Below are 27,218 nucleotides of genomic sequence, written 5' to 3'. Positions count from 1 at the left end.
TTTTGCCAGCAAACTCTTCAACAAGAGTTACTGCACCAAGGTTTTCCCCACACATAGATGGAGCGCCATCAATGCAAATGGCCACTATATTTTCAAATGTTATGCCTAACTTTTCAGTTACACACTTGTTCACTTGATTTGCAACTTCTTTTCCAGTAGTTTGACTTCACACGGAGTACAAATCAGCCAGTTCCTTGGTTACTTCAAAGTTGTCATCAACACCTCGAACGAAAATTAGAAGTTGAGCAGTATCCTTCAAATCAATGCTCTCATCCATCGCTAAAGAATAATAGATGAATTTGTTTGCCTTCTGTTTTAACTGATTGTTAAAGTTATTGGCTATATCAGCTACTCTTTGCTGCATGGTCATATGGGACAAGCTTATATTCTCAAAAACATTTTTTTTATTGGGACATAATCCAGAAACTACAATTAACAAACGCTTCTTTATGAAGTCACCTTCAATATAAGACTTCCCAGCAGCAGCAATTTCTTTAGAAATCTGAAAACTAACCTTAGTAGCTGCCTCATTTTCTGAGTGTACTTTCTTGAAAAACTGTTGTTCCCCACTGAGAATTTTCAACAATTTGGACGCTTTAATTTGTTTTTCATTGGTGTCCAATTTAGCTAAGTCAGGATGTTTTGATTTGAAATGGCGACACAGATTGTATTCCTTAGGAACGGCCATGATGTCTCGGCAAACAAGGCACAATATTTTGTCTCTAGTGTATGTAAACAAGTATCTATTTGTCCACTCTGGTTTAAACACTCTAGGTTCTGATTTGATCTTCCGCTTCTTTTGATCATCCATTTTACAAAGGTATTAGTCTTGTAAAATTTACAATTATCAAAATGGCCGTTCTCCCAGATTTGCTTCGATGAGTAATTTTGCCGCCCTCGTCGCTGTCATAACGTGTCAGCACTCATAGGCTGAGTGCTGATTGGTTATTTCCTGGAAATCACCCCTGCGACAGTTCATTGCAGAAACTTTATTTTAAAAAAAAACATACTGCATTTTCAGACCTCACGCTCACGAGTGATGCGGGCCGCATGAAATCCTTTGGTGGGCCACAAGTGGCCCGCAGGCCATATGTTGTGCAGGCCTGTCCTAGACTCTCAGATCCTGCTTAGAGTTCAGGTGGTAGCCATAGCTCCTAGGGGCTTTGCACAACTACATCTTGTGCACCAGTTGCACCCACTGCTAGATTGGGAGGCTCTGCTCACTGTCTGTTATGCCTATTTGGATTACTGCAACACACTGCACATGGGGCTGTCCTTGAAGACTACTGGGAAGCTGCAGCTAAGAACATAAGAAGTTCCATGCTGGATTGGACCGCTGGCCCATCTAGTCCAGCAATCTTTTTCACAGTGGCCAATCAACTGCACAGGGAAGCCTACTATCTCCCTGCTGTTCCAGAATGGGACAGCGCGGGTGGTTATAGGAGCACTTCAGTATGCCATCAATTGCTGTGCAAGCTGCCCTGGTTAACAGCATATTTCTGAGTACAATTCAAGGTGCTGATTGTCACCTATAAGGTCCTGCATGGCAAATTTTTCATCATTGCAAGAAGCTCCAGCCATCTATGAATAGATATTATAAATTGAAAACAGCTTTTCAGTAAAGCTAGAAAAAATAACTAATTGATTTATTTCAACAGTTCTAATAACAGATTGTACAGCCAGATTCCAATCACACAGTGAACTACAAGATAGCTACAGAAGTCTGTATGGGTTGAGGGTAAGACAGCATTGTACATGTTCCCATTAACCTGCCTGATTGAACTAGAATGTTGGCTTAAGGTAATCAGCTAATTTCATGCAGAAATCCTATTTAAGATTGGCTGAGAGTTCTACACTCAACCAAACCTTTATGTTATCGTGTAGCTTTTTATTAAAATTCCTTCCCTTACCGGACATCACTTCTGCTGAATTCTATACAGTACTGTATTGTATATTGAAGTTTAGTAGCTCTTTTTTGTCTTTCACACTTTTTAATCTTTTATATCTCTTTATTTCTAAATTTTATTTCTATATTCTTTTCTTAATATGTTTTTGTTAGTTTTTATTCTTTTTACAAATTCTAATAAAGTTATTATAAGAATAGTTTAGTAGCATTTTCTGTAGACACAATTACAGGTGGCAACTAAAGGGAGGCAAATTCTGTTAAGAGCATACATTGCATTCCCAATGAAAATCCCCTTCAATAATTATAAATAATCTAAAAATTATAGCACCTCAGGTAATGCATTTCATACTATGGTTCTGTTTGGCCTGAAATTAAGGAAGTTGATTACCCTCCAGTAATTGCAAAGGACTGCAATTTTATAGCACAATACAATGACTGGGTTCACACATAATGCCAAGCCACATAATGCTAAGGTTATGTTCCTACTTGGACATAATTATGTCACAAACATGCATTAGCAACACCTTTCCATTCTTGCTGTGTCCCCATAGCACTGCCTTTATCTCATTCCCGCCATAAGTGAGACAAGTTAAAGCTGTGGTTTGCTGTAATGGTATTAAAGCAGTATTTTCCTCCTCATTCTGACACAGTCCAAGGGCAGCCTCAAGATGCATAACATCTGCTTGGCTTTGTCATCTATTACCTTGGAAGGAACATCAGGCAATTAGTAATGACTGGGGTCAGAGGGAAGAAAAACAGAATAGGGATGAGCAATGAGGACAGCCAATTTCAATTCAGTGTAGTTTCCTGCCACTTCATGGATAAGTGGGGCAAATGATGGAAAACACTGGTTACAGGGAAATGCCTAAAACATAAACCATGGTTTGCAAGCTACATTGGATTAGTTCACACACTATGCTATAAACTACATCACACTCATTATAGCTTAGCCATTACAGTATATGTAAACCAAGCTATTGACTGCTTACTTGGAAATAACTACTAATAAATTAAGCCAATTTAAGTAATGGATTGAACAAGCTTCCAATTTCAATTGGCTAAGCAATTAAATGGATTAATTTACTGTCACATATAGCATTTATACTATCTAGGTAGGGAGATACTATACTTGTAAAATTAATTTTAATTCATAAGTACATAAATTTCAAAAAGCTTGCTCTTTATAGCCTATATACATATACACACACACACACACACACACATATACACACATATACTTGTTTGATTATAGAAACAACTTGGGGCTCAGAACTTGCAAGAAAAAATGTGTGTATAAATAGGGGAAAATAAATTGATTGACTTGTTTAAAAAAGGGAATACTGTATCCTTGCTTGTTTGCAGAGAGCAATGCTGCAGTCTTATACTATACTCAGCTGGGAACAGGGCTACCAGATCTAAAATATAAAAATCTGGACAGTCATTAGATAACAAGGAAAAGAAGACACAAAAAACACCTCTTCATTGCCAATTAATGGTTTTTTGGATATTTGTATTTCACATCATGTAACCCTATTTGGGAAGAACCTTAATTTTAGCTCCATGGGATTTACTTTTGGGTGTTTCTGTATATGACTGCACTGAAAGCATTAGGAACCAATCAATTTGGAGAACTGAATGATTTGGACTGATTCTCCTGTCAGAAGTCATAACATGAATTACATGGTACACTGCAGGGGGCTTCTTAAATGTTGTTGTGTCTTCATCACTTGAAATGATAAAATGAATATGTGCAACCTTCCTTGCAACCCCCCCCCCCATTTCACTGGGTTTATAACACTTAGCTTTAACAATTACATTTTAATCTATGTAGGATTATAGAAAATCTCAACCTTTGCTGTATCCCAACCGGTGCTTCAGGCTTCCCCAGCAAAGCAGGAGCTCCGACAGCACCGCTGCTTTGCCTACCCAAGCCACATCAATTTAAACACACACACACACACACACACGCATACCCACAATTACGACCCCTCCTGCAAGTTGTTTGCAACCCGGGGGGTCAAAACCCACCTCTCGAAACCCCTTGGCTTACTACGTTACTTAGTAGCCGTTCATGTTTGAGAAACATGATTTATGCCTTAGCATTATGAGCCCAGTCAATCGTGGCTCTTCCACGTTACTCAAACTATTCATACAGTACTGGCCACCATATCCTGTGGAAAAACATTTTGTTAGTAATGAATCATGCGAACAAGTTGATCATTCCTGAAACACTTCACTGATAGTTTTCCGGCTGATTGTTGCACAACTACAAAAAGATGCAAAATTCTCAACTGCAAACTAATCTATAACATAGCAAAAGGAACAGTCGTACGCAGGAAGAAGCAATCTTTAAACCCGTTTCAGACAATTATTTTAGGTAGTTCTGCGCAAAACTGAACTGGACCTTCGAGAGCCGAGCCACAACCGATTTAATCATTTTGCAGAATCCGCAAGGAAACATGCAGTTCGAAAAACAGAAATGGAGATTCGAGGCTCTTTTCTTTTTCTCCTCTGTCAAGTCTCCTTCCGCCAAAGCGGCCTCACTCTTGCAGGTGGTTATAGAGTGCGATTTCGAATCCTTCCGCCAACCCCCTTCCTTCCCATCATGCTTTGCAACTGCGCACCCTGACAGACGGGGGACTAGACTGATTTGGGCATTTCGCATCTTCTTACCCACCCACCTCCGAAAATATTAATTATTCTGTCCCTTTTTCCGCGCAACGGCTGTTTATTCCCATAGAGAGCAAAAGAAGGAAACAGTGCCCGCGCGCGACGGAGGGAGGGGGCGAAAGAAGCGGCAGAGAAGTGTAGTCCCGGCGCTAAGCGAGCGCCGCCGCGGCTGCTGCGGAGTCAGTTGCTGGCTGGTTGGCTGGCTGGGCCGGTAAGTGTGAATAGGAGGCGCGAGCGAGGGAGGGAGAGAGAGAGTGGGCGCGCGGCTGGTGGCAGTCGAGTGGAGGAAGTGGGGGAGGGGCCGGGGAATTGAGTGGCAGCGGTTGGCTCCGCGCTGCGGCGCGCTACCTTCTCGCTGGGACGAGGCGGGAGGCAAGGAAGGGGCGAGGCGGCTCTTCTCATTTCCCTCTCGGGCGCCATTTTGTAGCGCAGCGAACCAGCAAATAAAGAGCGGGCGGGAAGCGTATGTGGCGGCTTTGGTGACCGTTTCAGGGCGGTGGTTCTAGTTTATTGATGCGACAGGAGAGCCCCTGCTTGGAAGTATCTGGAGCGCTCAGGACACGACGCCTTGGCGCCACCGCCATCGGCGGGAGGTGAGTGGTGGCCTCCTTCTCCTCTTCCCGCGCGAGCCGCTGCCAGCTCCAGCCTTAAGAGGGACCCGCAGTTCTGCCCAGGAAAGAACGAAGAAAAGATTTCGAAGGCCATCGTTTTACCAGCTGTGCATCGGGGATCGGGCCCCACGCCCCTTGCGGCATTCCTGTCGTGGGGGTCCGACACCGCCACGCCTGTAGCATCTTGCTTTCGCTCGTCCGCCCCCGCCGTGTTGCCTTCGATCCTTCCGAAGGCTTATTTTAGACAGGCAACCTTTGTTTTCGGGAAAATACTGATTTCTTTACCTAGACGCCCATAAGTGGAGGAAGGCCTAAAACAGTATGTTCTTCGCTTGCAGAACAGTTCCAAGGACGCCTTCAATTTCTTAATTATTAGTCTGTCTAACTAAGAAGCTTGAGGTATAGATGTAAATGCACGTGTCTGCGTGCTTGTCTAAAAGTTATAAAGCTTTAGTCTGGAAATCTATGCATGGGACTAGGTGTCAGTATTTTGGGAAAGTGGGTTGAATTGGGCTGCACATCACATGCCTATGTTATTTAGGATCTCCTTAGCTTGCAAAAAACGGTTTAATTTTGACAATATTTTGTTTAATGCCTTCACAATTGATTTCAATTAAAAAAAATACTTTTAGGTTATGTTGCTATATTTTATTAGGAGGTTAACGTGATTCTAGAGGAAAGCTTAGAAGATTTTAAAACCTTAAACTGACCGTAGATTTTATTGTTTTTATATGCTTTTCCGAACTGGATTTTTAATGTTGGTATTTTACTTGATAGTTTTGCCACTGTGCAGACAAAAGTTGTATAAAGCTTGAGATGTGACTGGTTATTTTTCACATGGAACATCACTTTTCAAAATGATTTCCTCATCTGTTGAATTATAAACCATCTTTTTCAACATATCCAGTAATTAGTGGAAATGGGAATTGTAGCCAAATACATTTGGAGAGGACCCAAATTGGGGAAGGCTGGAATACATATGTAGATCAGACACAGAATATTTTTGTTCATTCTACAGGTTGCTTAGAAGTACCTTCAATGATGTGTTAGATTGCAGTGAATGTACTACATGCAGTGATGACCCAGTATAATGCAAGGCAGACTTATATGTAATGCCTGCCACAATTCAGCTGAGAAATATTTTTCTGAAGGCCAATATAGAAATGTTGGCTATGAATAAACTGCTGTTGTAAGAATTAGTTGTATGCCCCTTCATGTAGAAATGCAGTTATTGTATTGATCAAGCCATTTGTATGTAGAGTTAGTACATTGGTGGTGCCTCTGCCCATACAGTACTACAGATCACTAATATACTAACAGCAAGATTGCATTTGTTCAGATTATAACCAGATTTATATGTGATGAGGTATTTGTAGAACAATTTATACTGATAAGTGTTTTAACCGTAGTTGCCATTACATCTGTTTCAGTCCAGTGATTATTAATGAGGAAAGGAAAAACATTTTTCACTTCACTAAAAATCATTTTAGTTTGGTAATGGTATACTTGGAAATATTTAACACTTATTCTGCTCCAAGGTTCACTCACCTTTCTGAAATAAGCAAAAATTGACTTAGTTGATTTAATAGCAATAAAGAGCTTGAGAAAAAACAGTTCAGCTTAAGTTGGAATTAGCTAGCTCTATTAAATATTAATTCGGCAGAGTTTAATATAGCTTGTAATGGCTAACAAAATGTATGGTTATTTCTATTATATTCCACAAATGTTCCTGCATTTTTGAGGCTGTTTACAGTTAAAACTTTGGGGTTAGATCATGTTCTTGCATTTCTGGGTTGTATATAAGAGATGTAGTCTGTACGCAGAACAAATACCTCATTTTCTAGAGTCCCTAAAAATCTGTTCTAAATGCATTTTGGCATGCCAGGGGAAGAATTATATGTTACAGAATTAGAAGTCATTGTATATGAAAATGGATGTTTATTTTCAATAGAAAAAGGAGTTTCAATAAACCTATTGAATATAAACAGAATTGTACAGAAGTGCTTTGTTATTGTAATTAGTTTGAAACAAATGATAATAGAAAGTCTGGGTTAACCAATTTTCAGAGAAAAGACTACTTAAATTGAGTTGTGCACTGTAATTTGAAATAATGAGCCAGACTGATTTCATGAATTCCCTTTGATAAACAGCTTATAGTACAGTAGAAATAGCAGTGAAAGGCACCTATCTGACTATGGCTGATCCTGATGGGGGGAAAAATCTTAAAAATAGTCAGAACTTTTCAGTAATTGGATGGAAAACTACAACCAGGGCTCTAGGCTAAACTGGGAAGTCAAAACACCCTATGAGAAAGCAAACCAGTTCTGTATTGTTGCCAAGAAAACTATATTGATCTATCCAGGAATTGAGAAATTGAGTCTCTTACCATACAGTGGTACTTGTAGACTGCTTTCTTACAAGGTTATATTTCTACTTAGGAGTAAGTTCCATTTGATTCCATATACAAGATTGTGCTTAATGTTTTTTTGGGGGGTTGCAATTTAACAAAATTATTCCCTCTTTGCTGATAATTTAAGTAAAACATTAATGATAGGATCCTCAGGTTGAATTTATACGCCAATATATAAAACAACAGTTAATTGCTGCATGCCTGTTACCATTCTTTCATCTTTGCAACAGTCTCTGAAATAGATTAGCCTGAAAAATAGTGACTGCCTCATCTGGTGAAACTAGGGTTTCAGCATTATGGTTTGATACTGATCACTACAACTAACTCTTAGTGTTCTAAAACTTTGACCAAAATGTTTTCTCTACTACTGTGAAAAGTGTATGTTTCTACTACTGAATTGATTTTGCAGTGCAGAAAAATATATAGTAATATTTGAAAGTCAGATATGAGCCTGGGTTGGTTACTTGCTGAAATAAACAGCAAAAACAATAAATCTAATAAGAGTTACCTATAACTGGATAAATCTGTTTTACACAAACAGTAGTGAACTTGCATGTATGTTCATGCATTCCCAGAAAGGATTTAAATGTTCAGTATTGTTGAAAATAAAGAAATTTGAGATCTAACTATTCACAAAATAAGGAACAGATTATTTTTACGATGTAGAGTTAAATAGGGCTTAACTGATACATTTCTCAGGAGTTACAGTGAATATATGTAAATTGTTGAAATTAAAATGTTTACTAAGTTCCAAAGCTGTTATCAAAAATGTACTACATATATTCAAACTGATTGGAACTTTTGTACTTTAATGTTGTATACAGATTTAGTTATACTTGTAAGAGGGTGAAATAACAATAGTGTTATTTCTTCTACAGAGTTCACAATGACTAATGAAGAACCACTTCCAAAGAAGGTAATCTGGAAACATGTACTCTAGTATTATTCTTCCTTGCCAATGCTAGATGAAATAATTCAATGCAATTATTTTTGTGCAGGCCCGTCTCAGTGAAACAGACTTCAAGGTTCTGCCTAGAGAGGAATTGATCTTAAGGTAAAATAATGGTCTATCTCATAGTAAAAAATGCATTTCTCATATCTTACATAGAATAACTTGGATCTTTACAGTAGCTTATTGAATTACAAGGATTAATACTAAACCATTTTTGCATATGAAAATACTAAAGAGTTTAATTAAGCTAAAGCAGGTGTTTTAAGTTTAAACACTTAAAATACCAATTTTTGTAGTTTTTGATTCATTGAGATTTAAGAAGAAATTTCAGAAAGAAGAAATGTAAGCATTCCAGTACTAATCTGATTCAAACCCCCACTGTTTTGATCACAAATGGCCTGTAGCCATTGTTGGCTAATCTCTAAAAAAAATCAGTGTTAGTGGGATTCAGTTTGAAAGAGGTCCTTTGAAACATGTGAGTTCAGAAATGCAGGATCTTTCTGTAACTTGTTAAAGCAGCTGTGCTGTTTTCTGAGTTTGCACAACTGCTGCAGGCAGGCTTCTGAAGTGCAGGCCTGAAAACAACGAGCATATTTTGAAGCACCTTTTCTAAATCAAATCTGAAGCACTGCACAGTCCTCCTGGTTAGTATTTGAATGGAAGGCTGCTAGGAAATCTAAGGTATTGCTAGATGAGGAGATTGGAAAAAAATAAACTGGAAGAAGGCAGTGACAAGCCACTTCTTTGTCTTTGCTGAAGAAAACTATATGGATGTGTCTATGAAGTCACCAGGAATGAAGCTTTATTCAAGGAAACCCTTTACCCATGTATAGTACATAGTGACTAGATCTACATATTGCACTAAGCTATTGTTTTTATTAATCAGGATTCGTCCAATAACTCATAATGACTTGTCTCATGCATAATGATAATTTATGAAGCATGGTTTTAAAAAGCACAGTTTTACAGTTTGCACATCACACTAAGCCAAAACCAGTGGTTTAATACAGGTGTAGGAACCTGTCATTTTTTTGCATACCTGAATTTAGTTTAAAGCTAAGAATATGTGCATGTTTGGATATATATTTGGGTTGGGCTAAACAGGCATGGGAAAAATCTAAATTCGGTTTAGAATTTAGTGAGTGGCCTTGAGCCAGTTGTTTATAGAATTACATTTGCCCCATCTGCCCTAATAGACTAAAAGCAGTTAACAATTTCACTGAGCCATTGAAATCATTTTAATATAGTTTGCAAGGATAGAAAGGTATGGGGAGATATGGCAAATGGTTTTGTTGTAGACTAGATTTAGCCATCTTTTGTTTTTTTCAGTTATGTCTTTATTTTACTTTTTTTATTTTCTTACTCCTTTTCTGTATTTTCCATAACATTGCTTATTCCCTGAAAAAGAATAGTGTGGTGGGAATGTATGTGTTTTTAAAAGTAATCAAAATAGCCAGAGTTGAAGAGACTCAAAACATAAAAACTATTAAAGAATGTTACTGTAAACCTGTTCAAACAATATTGCCTTTGCATTGGCTCACACATTGAGGTAATTATGTAGTTTGTTTTTGGCTTAAGATGATGTGCAAATCCACCAAAAGAAAGCATAATGATTTTTGGAAGGCAGAGTACAATTTGAAATTTGTTGGTGTATGTTTCCTGTAGTTGCTTAGGGTGTTTTTAGTATGAGACCATATGTACAGTATGTTATAATCATAGGTAATTGAAAAAAATACTTAATGAAAGCTCTATGGTGGGTTTGATCATATACAGTACTGCTATTTTTTGATCGTATATGCAATTCAGAAATATTTTTCATTCTTTGTTAGATGGAAGCAGTATGAAGCATATGTGCAAGCTCTTGAGGGCAAATACACTGATCTAAACTGTAAGTTTTATTTTATTTATTTTTTATTTAATAGACTTATCCCCACCCATCTCCCCACAATGGGGGACTCTGGGCGGCTTACATCAAATTAAAATCATAAATACATGATTAAAAGTTATAAAAGAACCACACTTACAGAGATAAAAAGGCTAAAAAATCCAAGAGGCCGATAGAGGCCACACCAGGCCGCTAAGGGGCTAGCCAATCCCATTTCTGACATCCTCCCTCCCCGCCCCAGGCCAGATGGCAGAGCCAAGTCAAAAGGCCTGGAGTGAGGGGGCCTGTCTCACCTCCGGGGGCAAGATGTTCCAAAGGGCGGGGGCTACAGCAGAGAAGGCCTGCCTTCTGGACCCCGCTAATCGAAGTTCTTTTACTGTGGGGGTCCGGAGCATGCCCTCTCTGTGAGATCGGGTGGGACGGGTTGAAATCATGGGGGCAAGGCGGTCCTTCAGGTAACCTGGCCCCATGCCATGTAGGGCTTTAAAGGTGATAACCAACACCTTGAATTGTACCCAGAAGCAAACCGGTACCCAATGCAGCTCACAGAGCAAAGGTGTTATATGGGTCCTTCTTCAGGCCCCCAAAATTGCTCGCGCGGCCACATTCTGGACCAGCTGAAGCTTCCGGATATTCTTCAAGGGTAGCCCCATGTAGAGCACATTGCAGTAGTCTATCTGGGAGATAACAAGGGCATGAGTGACCGTTCGCAGGGCATCCCGATCCAGAAAAGGGCGTAACTGGTGCACAACCCGAAGCTGTGCAAAAGCCCTTCTGGCCATGGCTGCCACCTGCTCTTTGAGCAGGAGCTGTGAGTCCAGGAGGATTGGACACAAATTACACACTGGGTCTGTCTGGGGCAGTGCTACCCCATCCAGCTCCAACGATGACAACGTCCTGGATACAGAGGCGCCATTAACCCACAGCCACTCCATCTTGCCAGGGTTCAGCTGGAAGTTGAAAATCAGTTGAATATATAATTAGACACTGCCATATTCTTTGAAAAATAGAAGTGATAATAAAAAATTGAGCTGTTTGGGAGTGAATAATTGGACAACACATGGGCATAGCAACTAAAATATAGCTATATGGTGTACACATTTTTTTAGTAAGTTTAAACATATTGATTCACAAACTGGGAACTTAAAGTTCATCACCTGCTTGAGGAAGATTGTATGCTAATGGCATCAGGCTAGTACTCCTATTGAAGTAAGTTGTCTCTATCTGACTCCTATCATTCAAAGTCATTTGTAAATAGGTTTTCCTAAAATTAACTAAATTTAGAATCACATACAATTAAAAAGGTCAATGATTAGAAGCTAATACCTGAGCTATCTCCTTTTTTACCTTCTGTGCAAAGTTTTTTCAAGATTTCCTGGGAAAGGGAGATGGACTATCTAGTATAAAGCTGATATTCTAGTGATACATTAAAATTTATATACTAAAGATATTTGAATCAGTAACTTTGTGACACAAAATGATGGAAGGCTTTCCATTGGGCATATTCATTAGGCCAGCTATTTTGTTCGTAATATTCAGTTCACCAGTATGTGTAAAGAATAAAACAAAACCCAAACCATGTTACTGTGAATACATTTAATGAAGCGGGGCTTTGTCAATCTCAGATATTGGCATAAATATTTTTTCAGTTGACAGATGGAATGTGATAGAAGTGTGCACAGTGGTTCATTTGGCCAATTTTGAGCTTTAAATTTTATGAAACTCCCCATTTCAAGTGCAAAAATGCTGCCTTGTGTTTGTTGGAAGTGTTTTAAATTTGAAACACTTCCTGTATGCTGAGAGTGGTCTGTTTCACAATTCAGTAGAGTTTCATGAAGCCTTGTGCATCAAATGGTTCAAAATGAAATGTTTTGCATACCTCTAGTATGTTGAAATGTTGGGGCTTCACATATTCTCAGCCACTTTGCATGGCCTGTGGTCCTTTACAATTACATAGAGAACTAGAATATACTTCTACAATCGTTGAAATAGAATTAATTATTTTTGTGCCTTTATATGGAATAATACCTGATAAAAGTATATTTTCTGATTGTACTGGTCTAAAGAACCCCAGAACAATGCAGTCTTGCTTTAAGCCATTTAAACCATGTGTTAGAGGCAACACATTTTTAAATCTCAGTGTTTTATAGTTAAACAACTTTGGATTATCTGTTTTGGACAGTCATTTCCATGAAAGCATTGGTTGAAATCTCAGAATTTTATAGTTAAAACATCTTTGGATTTATAGTGAAAACATCCTTTTGGATAGTCATTTCCTTATAATGTATCCATGAAAGTATTGGTTGATTGATTATACATTTTAAATGTGTTTTAATAGGTTGTATTTTAATTAAACATATGATTATAGTCTACTTTCTAATTCTGAAATTGATGTAGGCCAGGTTTTATAATTACTGCTTCATTCCAATATGTTTTTTATTGGAAGAGTGGTAACATGTTTTTCTTGTATAAAAGAACATGTTAACAACAGATAAGATAATCTAATTATTAATTAGTCTATAGGACGTCACCAGATAATTTAGTACAGAGAAAATTAGCCAGTATTTTGCCTGTATTGTGTTTTCTCACAACCAGTGGATGTCAAAAAGCTAAAACAATTCCTTTTCTGTCCCCTCTTTGTTTTGTTTGCTTAAAAAACAAACAGACTTTAGGGTTGTTTTCTTCCTTTGGGTAATCAGGCTTGTTTACTTTCTGTTTAACCACATTCAGTGAGAAACCTTCATAGAGTAATGGGTTTGTTAAGCTCTCTGTATCTTTGGGATTTGAGTTTAGAGTATTTTAAGTTACTCATATTTGTCTCAAAACTGTCCCTCTAGGGAGAAAAGATTGGCTTCACCTATGCCCTGGGATTAATACTGGAAACAACAATTAGGGACTGAAAGATAGCTGTGTGGGTAGCCATGTAATGCCTCCAGAGTTTGACAAATTACTTTTTTTCTGCACTTAAGAAAGCTCTGTTTCATTTTGTTTAATATGAATCTGTTGACAAAATTCAAAATAAAATGCTACTAGAAGAAAATTCTGGAAGCATTTATTATCGATGCTTTTGTGCTTGATGTAGAACTGATAGGCACAAATGAACAGATTATAGTTTGTAACTCTTCATGTTCTCATACAATGACCTAAATGTGTTTATTTGATTTCTATAGTCACCCATCTCAACAGGTGACTCTAGTGACTCATTAATGTGCAACTTGAATTCAGTTACAGAAAGCTGTTATAGTTGTATCCCTGTGGGAGAGTGCAGTGTCAATAATTGTCATGTATTTTTTATCTGTAGCTCCCTTTAAACAGAAGAAGCGGCTGCTTTTTTTTTCCATGGGTGTAAAAGATTATCATTGTAAATTTGCAGATTTTGTGACATTAGGACAGAGAAGAAGGATTAGCACAGAGTTATATAACTTGTATGGTACATGGTCATGCCATTACTATTTGTTATCTTCTGTTCTTTTGTAAACTATTTGGAAGGCCAATAGAAAATAGTCATAGGCTGAGTTTTCCTTTTGTAGTGTTGCCTGTGTTCTCACAGGAGCTGTTCCTTTCTTACATTTCCTTCGAAAAGGAAGAAAGGGCAAACAGCCTTATTTTGGCCTTGTTTTCTTTAGATACAATTTTTATCTTACTATTTTGAAAGTTTCTGGTAATAAACCTTGCAATTGCTTGCCTTTTTAACACTAGCCAATGATGTAACTGGATTAAGAGAATCTGAAGAAAAACTGAAGCAGCAACAGCAAGAATCTGCTCGAAGGGAAAATATCTTGGTGATGCGACTAGCAACTAAAGAACAAGAGATGCAAGAGTGTACTGTAAGTGAAGTTAATCAAGTCATAGGAGACTGTCTCTCTTGAAATCTATTGGTTTGGCTTCGAATGCTCTAAACAGAATGCTATTCATCTCTTGTGCTAATTATTTCAGCTATTTAGTGTGGCCTTGGATTTTTATATTTTTATCAAAAGACTCTATCCTTAATAGATTGCACACTTGAAAAATTAATATAGTGATGTAAAATATGTTGACATGTTTCTAATTTTTCAAGTGGTTATGAGCTACCATAGTTCAATAACAAACCTTAAGCAAATATGGATGACACAATAATCATTGCAAAACATGTTCAATACAGATTTCCACTAGATTTACCACTAACATTAGAGAGTACAAATAACTAACACTAATTTATATTACACAATTCTGCTGTAATGCTCATATAAATCTAAAATTAAAGCTTGCTTTTTTTTTTTTTTTTTTTTTTTTGAGATGGGGGTATGATTGTCTGCAGTCCTGAATCTCTGTTTTGAAGTCCATGAAGTCACCCCTGACTACACTACTGAAATTTGATAGCAAATTTGGGTGTGTTTTTTCTGCTGTCTTAGGGGCTACAGGTAGTCCTTGTTTAGCAACCACAGTTGGGACCGGCAGCTCTGTCATTAAGTAAATCAATTGCTAAATGGGAAATCACACGACTGTGTCTGTGCTTTCCTTTTCCCCACTCCCCTGCTCTTTGGAATGCTCACTCTGGTGGCGCTGGGATAGCAGTCTCAAAACTGGCAAGACCAGTCAGTTTCACACCTTCCACTTCTGTTTGCCTCCTAACCACTCCCCCCACAACATGTACTGGCTATAATGGCAATCATGTCACCGAGGGACACTCCGAAGGTCGTAAATATGGGTATTGGTCATAACGTTATTTTTCAGCACCTTTGTAATTTTGAATGGATGCTGTTTGCAGCCTTAGTAAATTCAAATTATACAGCGTTTGGTATATCCACTCCCAATCTAAAAATGTACCTAGCCCTGGACTTTTGATAGATAAATGCAGCCCTTGCTGCCAAGATTGCCTACCAGTAGTAGGAAAAAAAGAGAGAATCCCTTTGTACTTAGCTAATAGTACTGATGTTCCAAATAAGTAATGGGCATCTAGAGATAATGTAGAAAGATTCAGTAGTCATTCATTTCAGCACTTAGTGATACGGGGTAAAAATTTCTTTTAAGTGAAAAACTTCATATAATTGGTTTTATTTAATTAGTGATCACTGGGATGTAACTGTAATAATTAAGAAATGAGAATTCCTATCCAGTTAGTGGAAGATGTTGACAGAAAAGACTGGAATATCACTTGGTTTTCCATGATACTGGCTAGCATGAAGATTTGTTGCCAATGATCTTTTGTAGATCTTACTGTAGAAATATTATTTCAAATACTGTCTGGTTTGCCTTCTCATCAAAGCTGTATTTTAATTCTGTTGCCAGTCCACTAATCCTTGCATGATCCATCATAATATGTACACAAGTGTATGCACAACTCTCTACAGCATTTCATATATTTGTTGTGCATCCTTTCACATTTTCACAGTAGAGGCTTATAAAGCAGTTAAGTATGCTATATACATGTTTAAAGCATTCACATTTTTGTTGTAACTCTGTATCTACTAGATGAATACAGCTCACTTCTGTTTATAGAATTATCTGAGATCCCACGTGTTTAAGCCAATATTCTTGTTGGTTGGAATAAGATTGGTTAGAATAAAATCCTAATTGTTTGATGCATCTGGCAGGTTGTGGTCTGTATGTGTCTCTTGTACCCTAATTGCTACTCTCTAGCATCTTAAGACCATAAAACTGAAATTCAGCAGCAAAATGGCCAACTTGTATTGTGTGTGGGGGGGCATTATTTCCTCAAAAATAATGGTGGAAAATGGAATGTGACACCTCCAAGAGGTGTGCACACACACCCCTTCCAATTTATTTTACTATTGAATTTTAGCAGCACACTTGTTCTGGTGAGATTCGGGAACTTTTAAAGGAAGAAACGGAACAGTTCCTGTTCCCATTCTCATGATAAACCCCTCTCCCCAAGCTCAGGAAAACAAGCTGAAAAAGTTACTCTGGCCCTTTTTGATGTCACCAATCGTCCAGTGATACCACCTGTAACCTTCTAGCAAATTGGGATAGTTCCAAAGCTGGGAAAATGGAAGAATTATTAACACTACTGGAATTTCTTGCAGTCATCTCTTAACTATTCTCTTGAGTTTCTAATTCTCAGCAGCCCTAAGGTTGAGAATTTGTGATTCTTGAGGACAGACTTTATTGCATTAGTACTTTTCAATTGATTCTAAACATTGCATTTTTGCTATTATAGCTCACTGAACAATTAATATTATATACTAGAATAAGTGTAACTGGAACTCACCATTACAGTAATATTCATTCTGCCTCACTAAAATCAAAGCTCACATTCCTTCTCTCAAGATATATAAGAATTAGCTTTTAGAATTCTAAAAGGTGTAAGTACCAAAGACACAGATTTATTGACCAATCAAGTATTTCCTTGTAATCCTTAATGAGTAGAAATAGGTTTTTCAGATTATGAGAATTTGCCACCACTAAAAAGTAAACTTCATAAAAGGCTATAAATTGCTCAGTTTAAAAATAGTTTAAATGGCATTAATATTTATTTATAACTGTGACTTTATAAAATTACAAAAAGTTATCTTAATACAACAAATACTTTCTATCAGTGGCAGGGAAAACCAAGATGGTGGAAGCATTGTCTCAATGCAAACTCTGCCCCCTTGTGCATGTGTTAACAGTGCATGCAAATGCAGAAAGAGGGGAGTTTTACTGCAGTGCCACTTCTAAAATTTGTGACTAGTGCCTGGATGGTTGTTTGAATTGTTACAATGTTTGTAGTCCCCTTTATAAATTCTGTCATAATTTGAGAGTTCAATTTTATATTCTGTTAATATCAATATAAAAGCAAGGGTTATTTTTCAGATTGTGTGGGCCCATGGAACTATATATTGACTTAATAATATTTCTTTTCTTCATGCAGAATCAGATACAGTACCTCAAGCAAGTCCAGCAACCGAGTGTTGCTCAACTGAGATCAACAATGGTGGACCCAGCCATCAACTTGTTTTTCCTAAAAATGAAAGGTGAACTGGAACAGACTAAAGACAAACTGGAACAAGCCCAAAATGAACTGAGTGCCTGGAAATTTACACCTGATAGGTAAACAAAACATACTCCCCAGTCAAGACTTCCCTGACAGAGAATGCTTTGGTGGGACAACCACGTACTCGTTTCCACACCAAGACTCAGACGTTTTGAGCCAAAAGCTACATTTTATTCTGTCCAGCTTGTATTGCTTAATGTAAAACTTATCAGATGAACCTTGTGTTTCAGCTTTTCCCCCCCTTTGCTTCAGAGGCCTGACAGCGTCGGACTGTTCTGAAGAAGTGGCCACCACAGAAAATGTGTACTTTCTAGAACATGTAGACACTTGCAAAGTGGTTCTGTTTGAAGAAAATGAGGGAGAAGCAGAAGTCTAAAGTCTGTGGCACACTATGTCTACAGACAAATTGGAGGAGAACCTAGAGATTTTAAATCATGAATTGATCATATCAAATTCCAGTAAAACATATAAGTGGAATGTGCTTCGCTCTTAATCCTAAACCTAGTGATGTAGAGACTGATTAAGTCAGTTTTGCCATTAAGACTGTGGACTTCCTCCTTGTTCACTGAACTGCTGGGTCAAAACTCAAATGAGGTGAATTTTGTTTAAATCACATTTTTGCTAATCAGCTGTGAGAACATGCACACACTCAGTGTTCGTTTGCTTAGTATTTGGGCTTTATAGGAATTCAGTGAAACTTGTCATGGTTTTGAATAACAAATTACTCTGTGGATGGCTGGTAAAATGTAAATTCCTAAATCTAGTGCTGTACAAACATAGATGCAATTTAATTATCAATTTTTATATTGTTGAACAGTTGTATACATGTGAATCTCAACTAGAATATATAATCAAAAACTAGTTGTGATTCCTATCCTATCCTTGACAGTATAGAATTGCCATATATAATATCCTGAGAAAATATATGCAAACTATACAAGGCATACCAGAGTATAGCTACCATGGTGCATTTGCATTCCATTGTATATCTAGTTTCATATATATATTTTAAACTGCACTCTTCTTTAAAATGTGCATTAAAATAGTTGTGCTGAGTAATTGAGAAACACAGCTGGCTGTACCACTGTATGAAGTTCCAGTGAAATATGAACATAAAAGAATGGAGAACAGGCTGCTACCATGTCTTATCCTGTTCCCTGGAAGAGAGATAATGTCAAAGTTTATTGCATGCATCCCATCGGTTCACATCAGTTCAGAATCATTGGTACTGGCTGGCACCATGTCACATCCAAAGTGATTTCTAGGGATAGCAGTATGGGGCATTTCAGTGTTCTTGAGATCACAGTGGAAAGACTTCTAAAATTACTTGCATTGTCATAATATTTGTATAATCTTCTCTAGTAGGTTCACTGAGAAAACTTAGGACTATTGCATAGGATATCTCAACTGGAAACATATAATTAATATAATAGGTCCAGCATTCCACATTCAGTAATTAATTTGAGTTAAAACAATCTTTCTATGAAATACATATATCTCTGATATAATTATTTCAAACATAAAAATGTGATAGTATACAAATCATGGGTATTAAAAGAAAGAAAAACATTCACACTAATTCAAGCTTTTGAAGATCATCTTGGTGGGATGGTATGGAAGATCTTTGAAAGGTCTAGCAACAGAACTGAGGTAAGATTTCTGCAGGGGAAAGTATCTTAAAATGTTACATTTGTCTTTGTAAAACTTGTTGAATGTATAATCAGAAAATCATTCTTCATAGGTATGTTTTAATTGTGTCATACAGATTGCTTGTGAACTCCCAACTTGATCAGGTGATATTTAGAAGGAAAAATGGTGAATGTGTTTAGTTTCTAAATATGCAATTTCTTTTAGGGTGCATTTATTTATTTATATATTTGCACCTAAAATAGACAACTGCCATTTAAAAATGGCTTCAGAAAGTGATAATTTGTAGTCTTAATTGAATCTTTGATATGCACATATTTCCTCACTGATTAATCAGAAGATAAGTGTGAAATTGGTACTCTTAATTTTAAGTAGTTGTACCTACTTTCCTTTATTATTGCTTCTATGAAATTGTAAGACAGCCTGCCTTAAGCTGGTGCCGTCCAGATGTTTTGAACTGCAACACTCAATAGCCCTAGTACCATGTATGATGAGAGTTAGTATCTTTTTTTAAAAAAAAAAACCCGGAGGGTCTCAGATTGAATAAGTTTGGTTCAAGAGATGAGTGTTAATTTATTATTTTTAAAATATTTTCCTTAAGTTATTTGTCTTCTGTGTTTTTTGCCATAATTTATTTTTGATCTTATGCTTCAAAATGGTAGTGTATTTTCTACACTGTGAAAGTGATTCTGAATACTAAGGAAAGAATATTCTTGTATCTGCGTATATTGTTTTGTGGATCCTATGTCTTTGCAAGTCTGTGCTCAAAATCTTATCTTTTTTCAACAGTGTTTTAAGAATTGTATTGCATTGCCCTTGTTTACAGGCTTTTGGACTGCAACAGGAGGAAATCACAGATACTTTTCATAGTATGAACATGAATAGAGATAGGATAAAGTATTGGCATTCCATTAGATAACAGCAATTTTTTTGAAATTATACATTTATTTGTTTAACTTTTGAAATTTTAAGATAGTCTTCCTTAACCTGATGTCCTCCAGATGTTTTAGACAACTTGAAGCTGTATTACCTACAATTAATTAACTAGTGCTTGTTTTTTGCTTATTTTAGTCATTTATAAATTAGCTTATGTAGGTTAATACATATAAAATCTAGTTCAAATTACAAGAATTAGAATGTTTGCCATAAGTTATAAACAACTTCAAAATGTTACTCAGATTCTAAAAATTCAGCATTTATGTATTTTGTTAGTGGTAAACCTGTTCTATAGTAGCCAAATTCTTATAGGCATGGATCAAGATCCAAAAAATCATCCGCTTAATTCCAGGAATTTAGGGTTTGGGGTATGTTTTTTTTCCCTTGAACAGAAGTCTGTTAACCTTCATAAAATGCTGCTTTTTGAAGATGAGAACAGTGTTTGATATTCAATGAAGATTCCTATTTTAAAAAAAAACAGGCATGTTCAAATTCTTGGCATGTCTAAAACAGCTTTTTGGCTCCCAGCCAAAGATATTTTGGGTTAATTTACTTCATCTGAGTTGTTTATGTATGAGTAACAAGAAAAATTAAAAACTAGGTATATGCTATAATATGTAATATATTTTTGGGAGCCAGGATTCACACTGGGTTCCACGCATGCACAATATATATACTTGTTGGGCATTATGCTATATTTATAGTTTTTCTGTATAGAAATAATTTATGTAGGAAACTACTCTGTATGATGTCTTTGTGTCAGTCTACTAGAAAGCACTGTTGAAAGTGTCAATTTTTTTCCAAGCAAACAAAAAAGCTGGCTGATTAATAGTTATGCATTGACTTACATTTTTGAAGCAGGTGCTTACTAGATTTGTAAAAAAAAATCCATTGCAAGAATGCTGAAATTAACATACTTAGATTATAGTGATCAGAACTTCAAAGATATTTGCTAAACCCAGAAAATAGGCATGTGTTTTTCCATGGAGAATGACATTGCAAATGATAACTTCCTAACATAGAAAAGAACCTAAATGGGATACATATAGCCAGGTTTTGTGTTTTCTTTTGGGATGTTAGTTCTGGTGGTCTGTTAAGCCATGTTTGTCCTTTAAAATGATATATGTAAGTTACCTATAGTTTAATGTGCTTATTATGATGAAAAGGTGCTTTCTTGCATTATTAAGCCTTTCAGGATAGGTATTTTGCCTTCTCTTGATGCTATTGGCTGGATCATAACTTTTTTTGCAAAAGGATTTATATTGAATCATACCATTGGTTTACCCAGCTCAATATTCTCTTAAGTGACAGTTGTTCAGTATTGTAAATGAAACTTTATCCCATATCTTAAAATTTTTAAAACTAGAGTTTAAATCTGAAATAATCTTGCCGATGTATGTTGTTTTACCATTAAGCTGTGATTCCTTTATTACATACATTTTTTTTTAAAAAAACTATATACATAAACTATAAAATAGTTTTGTCAAAAAATAGTTCTGACTACCAGAGTTCAAGAAGGATATTGACAAATATATCCAAAGAGTGATGAAGTTGATGAGGGACAGATATCAGAGTTCTATGAAGAAAATGCTTAAAAGATGATATGATAGTCATCTTCCCATATTTGAAGGGCTTTCATATAGGGTCACATTTTCAGGTACTCTAGAGGTGTAGGCCTGAACCAGCAAGTTCAAATTATAAACCAAGAAAGGTTTCAACTAAACATTAGAAATAGCTTCCTGATTATATAAAATGTTAAGCCCTGAAAGGTACATTCCTCTTAATTAGATGTTTTAGGCAGAAGCTACAGATTTGTAGGAATGGATTTCCTGACAAAAAAGAGCAAGCAATGAATTATGAAAGTAACTAAATTGGTTTAGGAACAGTAGTTACTTGTATACTAACATTGGCATAGACTACTTCTGCATTTAGAAAATTTATTGCAACTTTCATACTGGTCTTATACTAGTCTACCACAGTGTGATTGGCTATTCCTAGAAAGCTGACATCCTCTCAAGCCATATAGGTATGTGGTGCTGCTTTTGCTACCATAGACAGCTGACTGGAAGTAGTGGGTTTATCAGTGTATATAAAAAGGAGGTGCCTTACTTTGCCAGAAATAGACTGTATGTAGATTGCTTGACACTGAAGCAGCATACCTGGCATGAGACCAATAAGGCAGTCATGCGATACATTCAATGAATTTCACTTATTTATGTATGTTAAACAGGTGGTTTCTTTTCAAAATTTTGGTTTTATTTCCCTCCTGGTTCAATGCAATCATTGCTAATACTCAAACTTTGTTTTTGGTGATTCCAAATCTGTTTAACTTTGAAGACAGGGAGTTAGGCATATAGGCATGACTAGGCTTTTCACTATGTAAATCAATTGTATTTTTCTGTTCATAGAAGCCAAAAATTGGATGTTGCTGTTTTCATCATTTCTCCCCACCCTTTTGAATCCAGTTTCTTCTGAAAATTACCCAGTCAGAACTTAAAAGCAGTAGATACCTTTTGATCATGATTATATTTTGATTATTAAACTGTAGAAACTTGCCTTTCAGTTTGACCACATGGGGCCAGAAGAGCAATAAACAATGTTCAGTGGCAACTGGCAGCAAGATATTTTAGAAAGATGTGTTACAGAAATAGTGCTTCCAGTGACAGCTTTTATCAAGGGAGATGAAAGAAATTTGTTTTCATTTTATGATAGATGGCTCTTTCCTTTACAGCCAAACAGGCAAAAAGTTAATGGCGAAGTGTCGAATGCTTATCCAGGAGAATCAAGAGCTTGGAAGGCAACTGTCCCAAGGACGTATTGCACAACTTGAGGCAGAGTTGGCTTTACAGAAGAAATATAGTGAGGAGCTTAAAAGCAGTCAGGATGGTAAGGGATTTTTAAAAAGAAAATAGAGAATTGTTTTGTGTTTGTGTAGGCTTCAAAAGTCAAACATATTGTGGGTATTATACATTTCCACTATGGAACACATTTAAATGTTCTGAAAGGGATTTCAAGCTCATACAACAGTTGTAGTTACCAGCACAACTAAATAATTGTAATGGTGAGAATTGAACATATGTATTGTTCAGATTATAGCTAATGATAGTGTGTCTAATTTTAACTTGCATGACTAACTCTGTGCCCATTTGCAGAAGCCCTCTTTTCTATTGAACAAAACTATAATATAAACTAAGCATATAATGTAAAAGCATGTTGTAGCTGTTGTATAGTGTTTTGATTATTTTCTTTGAAAAGCAGAAGTCCTAGTGGTGGTAGATGAGTTCCTAGATTTTAAAGTACCTTCTTCTAGTTTCTTTTATTAGTGTATCTAAAGTTTTTTCATTGTCTCAGAGTTGCAGAAACAGCACTTAAATTTAAAATGAATATTGCACTTCCCTTACGTTGCTTCCAAGTAAATGTGTGCTTGAGTTAAATACTGTTTTGTGTAATACTATCTTCATTACATCCTTTTATTTCACAGCCATTGGAAACTTGCTTTTAAATGATCACTAAGTAGTGAGGAGGCTATTCTATCTAGCAAACTACTTTGATTTAATTCTAAATTAAAATTATTTTGAATTCATCTTTGACAATTACATAAATGATGTACCTAAGGTACTAGTAAAGAAATGAAATTGCACTAGAAATGAGGGTCTTCTTCCCTATATGAGAGTATAAAAGAAAGATAACCCAGTTCTGTTTTAATGATCATATCTCCAAGATATAATTCCCATATACGGTTACCATAGATTTTATGTCTAGTGCCAGTCTCCACTCCGCTAACTTATCTTGGGGTCTTCAGAAGCCTTATATCAACTGAGTTGAATTTGGTTAGTTTCTTATTACATTGTAATAGTCTACAGACTAAAAATCTGCCTACTTTTGCTATTTCTATGTTAGCATATGCTTGAAGATTTCTGTGCTACAATTATTATGATTTGGGTCTGATGTTGGTCTGGTAAATGCCACAGAGAACTTATACATCCTTTAATTAACATTTAAATTAAATATTGTATGTCATTATTACAGTAAAGAGCAACTGTAGCTTGATTCTGTCCAGATGAATTAGATGTGCTACCTAGGAATCCTGGGAATTCCAGACCTACATACATGGAGGGAGCTGTGTTGGAGATGGTTGATAGATAGCATAAAATTTATAAAACAGCAAAAATGTGGACATACGTGTCTTGCAGAAAGGTAGAAAATATCTTGCGACTGATTCCAAGTTATTTTATTTGTACAGAGTAAGCAAATCCTGTTTTGAACATTCTCAGTGCATGCATTATTTTGAATTCAGTACTAGGTTTTATTTTAGGATATGTAGATCAGTTTTGGACAGAAACAATCAATTGCTTAAGACAAAGTAGTCAGAAGTAGTAAGATGTATGTAGCCATTTAGATAAGCAGATCCACCACTGGGACTTTTGCAGACCTTGTTGACCTTTTTTAGTCCATATATAAGTGTATTTTTCATGTATTTCCCCTATGCTGAATTTAGGCCTAGTTGCAAAAATCTGTGTATAAGATCAGCCAAAGCTTTAAGTAAACAAACAAACAAAAAAGAATTATGATGGAAATTAAAATAGGGATTAAAATTTACATTCTAAAAATCACATTCTGTTGAACTCTGTTCATAGGTGCATGCATGCACAGAAAATAGATTCTAAATTTACATAAAAGTTTTTTTTTTTAAAAGAGGGCTATAATGGAGAGTGTATAAGACCAAATAAGATACTAATAAATGAAACTGAGCATGTTGTTTAGTTCTGCTCAGTTTGAAGAGACAGGTACTACTTATTAAGTATATGCTCCAAATTGTTTTTCTTCATATAGAACTGAATGATTTCATCATCCAACTTGATGAGGAAGTAGAAGGTATGCAGAGTACCATTCTAGTTCTACAGCAACAGTTGAAAGAGACTCGGCAACAGTTGGTTCAATATCAGCAGCAGCAGTTACAAGCTTCAACTCCAGGTACCAGCCGGACTCCATCTTGTGAAACTACAGATCAGGGAGAAACCATGAGCAAAGATTGCAGTCGCCTGGCCAATGGACCAAGTAATGGCAGCTCTTCGCATCAGAGGACAGCTGGGCCTGGTTTTTATAGAGAAGGTAGTGGAACAGAGGATGATTTTCCACCCTCACCAAGCAATGGTAATAAGCTTTCCAACCACTCTGAAGATAGAACTGGCAGAGGATCTGGTAGTTATATAAATCAACTCAGTACTGGGTACGAAAGTGTAGACTCTCCCACTGGTAGTGAAAACTCTCTTACTCACCATTCAAATGATACAGACTCTAATCATGATCCACAAGAGGAGAAAACAGTCAGTGTGAAAGGTAACAGAACTTCGGGGTCTCGTCATGTTCAGAATGGTTTGGACTCTAATGTAAATGTGCAGGGTTCGGTTTTGTAACCTTTTTCTGCAAAAAAAAAAAAATTTTATAGTGTCACTTAATTGGGAGAAGAAACTGTCCAGAACTGTTCAAATTAGTGCATATATGTCACAATTCTGCCTTTGTGGGTTTTCTGCTTCAATACCTCTGCCACTTCTGAAATTTTAACAATTAATTACGTTGAATGTTGCTAAAAGGATGTTTGTGTAGGCTCAAGGTATATTTTGAGTTAATGTGAAGTTGAAAATGGAATTTTATTTCCAGGTATAACACAATGATGTCTGTACAAATCTGTGTATATCTAGAACTTGTGCTGTGTAAGGGCATTCTTTACTCATACTGTTTATAACACTCAAACTTTGTCATAATAGTTGTGGGTTAATGACTGCCAAGTTTGCCCAGTACAGTAGTTTTCTAATTAAAAAAAACTTGGTGAGGGAGTCCTATAGTAGTTTGTGTTCCACTTTTGCCACCATGCATCTGTGTGTTCTCTTTAGGTGACAGAATGTTTAAGAATTTTGTGTGCATAGTTACTCAGTTTTAAGAACTGTTGTATCCTGTTAATGCATATTGCTCTGTGACTCCAATATTATCTTACCTGTACTGACCAAACCTAAATAAAATTTTTAATAATGTAATTTATTTGGTGCTGCTGCATTTCTTTATTCAGCATTGGATTTTTCCTCATTGCCATCTTCTACAGAGTTCTTAATAAAATCTTTTTTAAAATATTTCATTAATATACTAAATGATCAGTTTGTCATTGCAAATTAGCATACTATCTAAGATATCCAAGAGTATTTGCATGTAGTATCAAATTGGGTCAAATGATGGATTTTGCACCAACATCTTCCTACATGATGAAAGTGGTGCAGCCTACTTTCTGGGCAGAAAGATGGAGTAAAAACTGAATAACAAATAATAGGTATTGAAAATATTCCATATCTGAAGTCCTTAGCAATACCTCTCTCTTCCTTTGGTAGGGCAGGAAGAACTTTCCTGCAAGTCCTTTTCCACAAAAAAACTAAATTTCTAAACCTCAAGTTTTTGTTTAAGCCTATATCATATTTGGACTGATTAATTAGAATACGACTGTCATAGTAAATTTTCTGTTCAGTTTAATGAAAATTTGTAGAGAAGAGATTGTCTCAAGATACTTCACATTTACCTATCAAACTGACTTACGCTTCAATGTGACGATAGTCTGTATACTGTAGTGTTGTCTTACACACAGAGGAATACGTGTCTTGAGGTTTGTTTTGACTTGGGTTTATAAGTGTAGCCTATTACAGACTTGTCATGAATGGTAAATTATGACCATTATAGTATGAAAAGCATTGTGGATCCTTAAAAGCCACTATAGAGAACCAGGTTGGTGTACAGTAGTGGTTAAGGCACCAGGCTAGAATCTGGGAGACCATGAGTTCTAGTCCCACCTTAGGCACAAAACCATTAGGCCCAGTCACCCATTCTCAACCCTAGGAAGAAAGCAATGGCAAGCCACTAATGAAACCTTGCCAAGAAAACTGCAGGGACTTGTCCAGGCAGTTGCCAGAAGTCAACACTGACTCAAAGGTGCCCCCCCTCAAACCCCTCCCACTACAGTTGGTAAATTAGGGGTGGAAGCTAAAATGTTGATGTATTTAATACAACTTTATGTCATTCTAATGTAAAATTGTACTTTAAAAGCATTAGTAATTAGTATTTTGGGGGTCTAAGTTGTCAACAACTAACTTTGTATAAATGATACATTTGCTTTTAATTTTGGTAGTACCTGCATAATTTAGTCCAGGCCAGGGTTTTTCTAATTGTCCTGTGGAACCCTAGGATT

General features: G+C 36.5%; 1 protein-coding gene across 2 annotated transcripts; it reads left to right on the top strand.

Moving 5' to 3' along the window:
• The first annotated feature begins 4,585 nt into the window (after positions 1-4,585).
• Positions 4,586-26,025, top strand: WTAP (WT1 associated protein). Of its 2 annotated transcripts, none has more exons than XM_007439628.4 (8): positions 4,586-4,787; positions 8,476-8,513; positions 8,596-8,651; positions 10,379-10,437; positions 14,134-14,261; positions 17,285-17,463; positions 22,722-22,876; positions 24,824-26,025. In XM_007439628.4, the coding sequence occupies exons 2-8, from the start codon at positions 8,484-8,486 to the stop codon at positions 25,405-25,407; spliced, it is 1,191 nt and encodes a 396-aa protein (XP_007439690.1). In that variant the 5' UTR covers positions 4,586-4,787; positions 8,476-8,483; the 3' UTR covers positions 25,408-26,025. The 2 variants fall into 2 exon arrangements, with proteins under 2 accessions (XP_007439690.1, XP_007439689.1); XM_007439627.4 differs by lacking the exon at positions 4,586-4,787 and adding an exon at positions 4,908-5,169.
• Positions 26,026-27,218: the final 1,193 nt, after the last annotated feature.

This window comes from Python bivittatus, unplaced genomic scaffold, assembly GCF_059951505.1.
Source record: "Python bivittatus isolate LINGU-HERP-01145 unplaced genomic scaffold, Pbiv_v1 ctg000020_np1212, whole genome shotgun sequence".
Classification (NCBI taxonomy): domain Eukaryota; kingdom Metazoa; phylum Chordata; class Lepidosauria; order Squamata; family Pythonidae; genus Python; species Python bivittatus.
This window is presented reverse-complemented; position numbering and strand designations above follow the sequence as displayed.

Excerpts from the sequence above, each read along its gene's own strand:
- WTAP (XM_007439628.4), top strand. The coding sequence starts at position 8,484 with ATGACTAATGAAGAACCACTTCCAAAGAAG. Across the intron at positions 8,514-8,595 it reads AAGAACCACTTCCAAAGAAG|GCCCGTCTCAGTGAAACAGA; the intron begins GTAATCTGGAAA and ends ATTTTTGTGCAG. Across the intron at positions 10,438-14,133 it reads CAAATACACTGATCTAAACT|CCAATGATGTAACTGGATTA; the intron begins GTAAGTTTTATT and ends TTTTAACACTAG.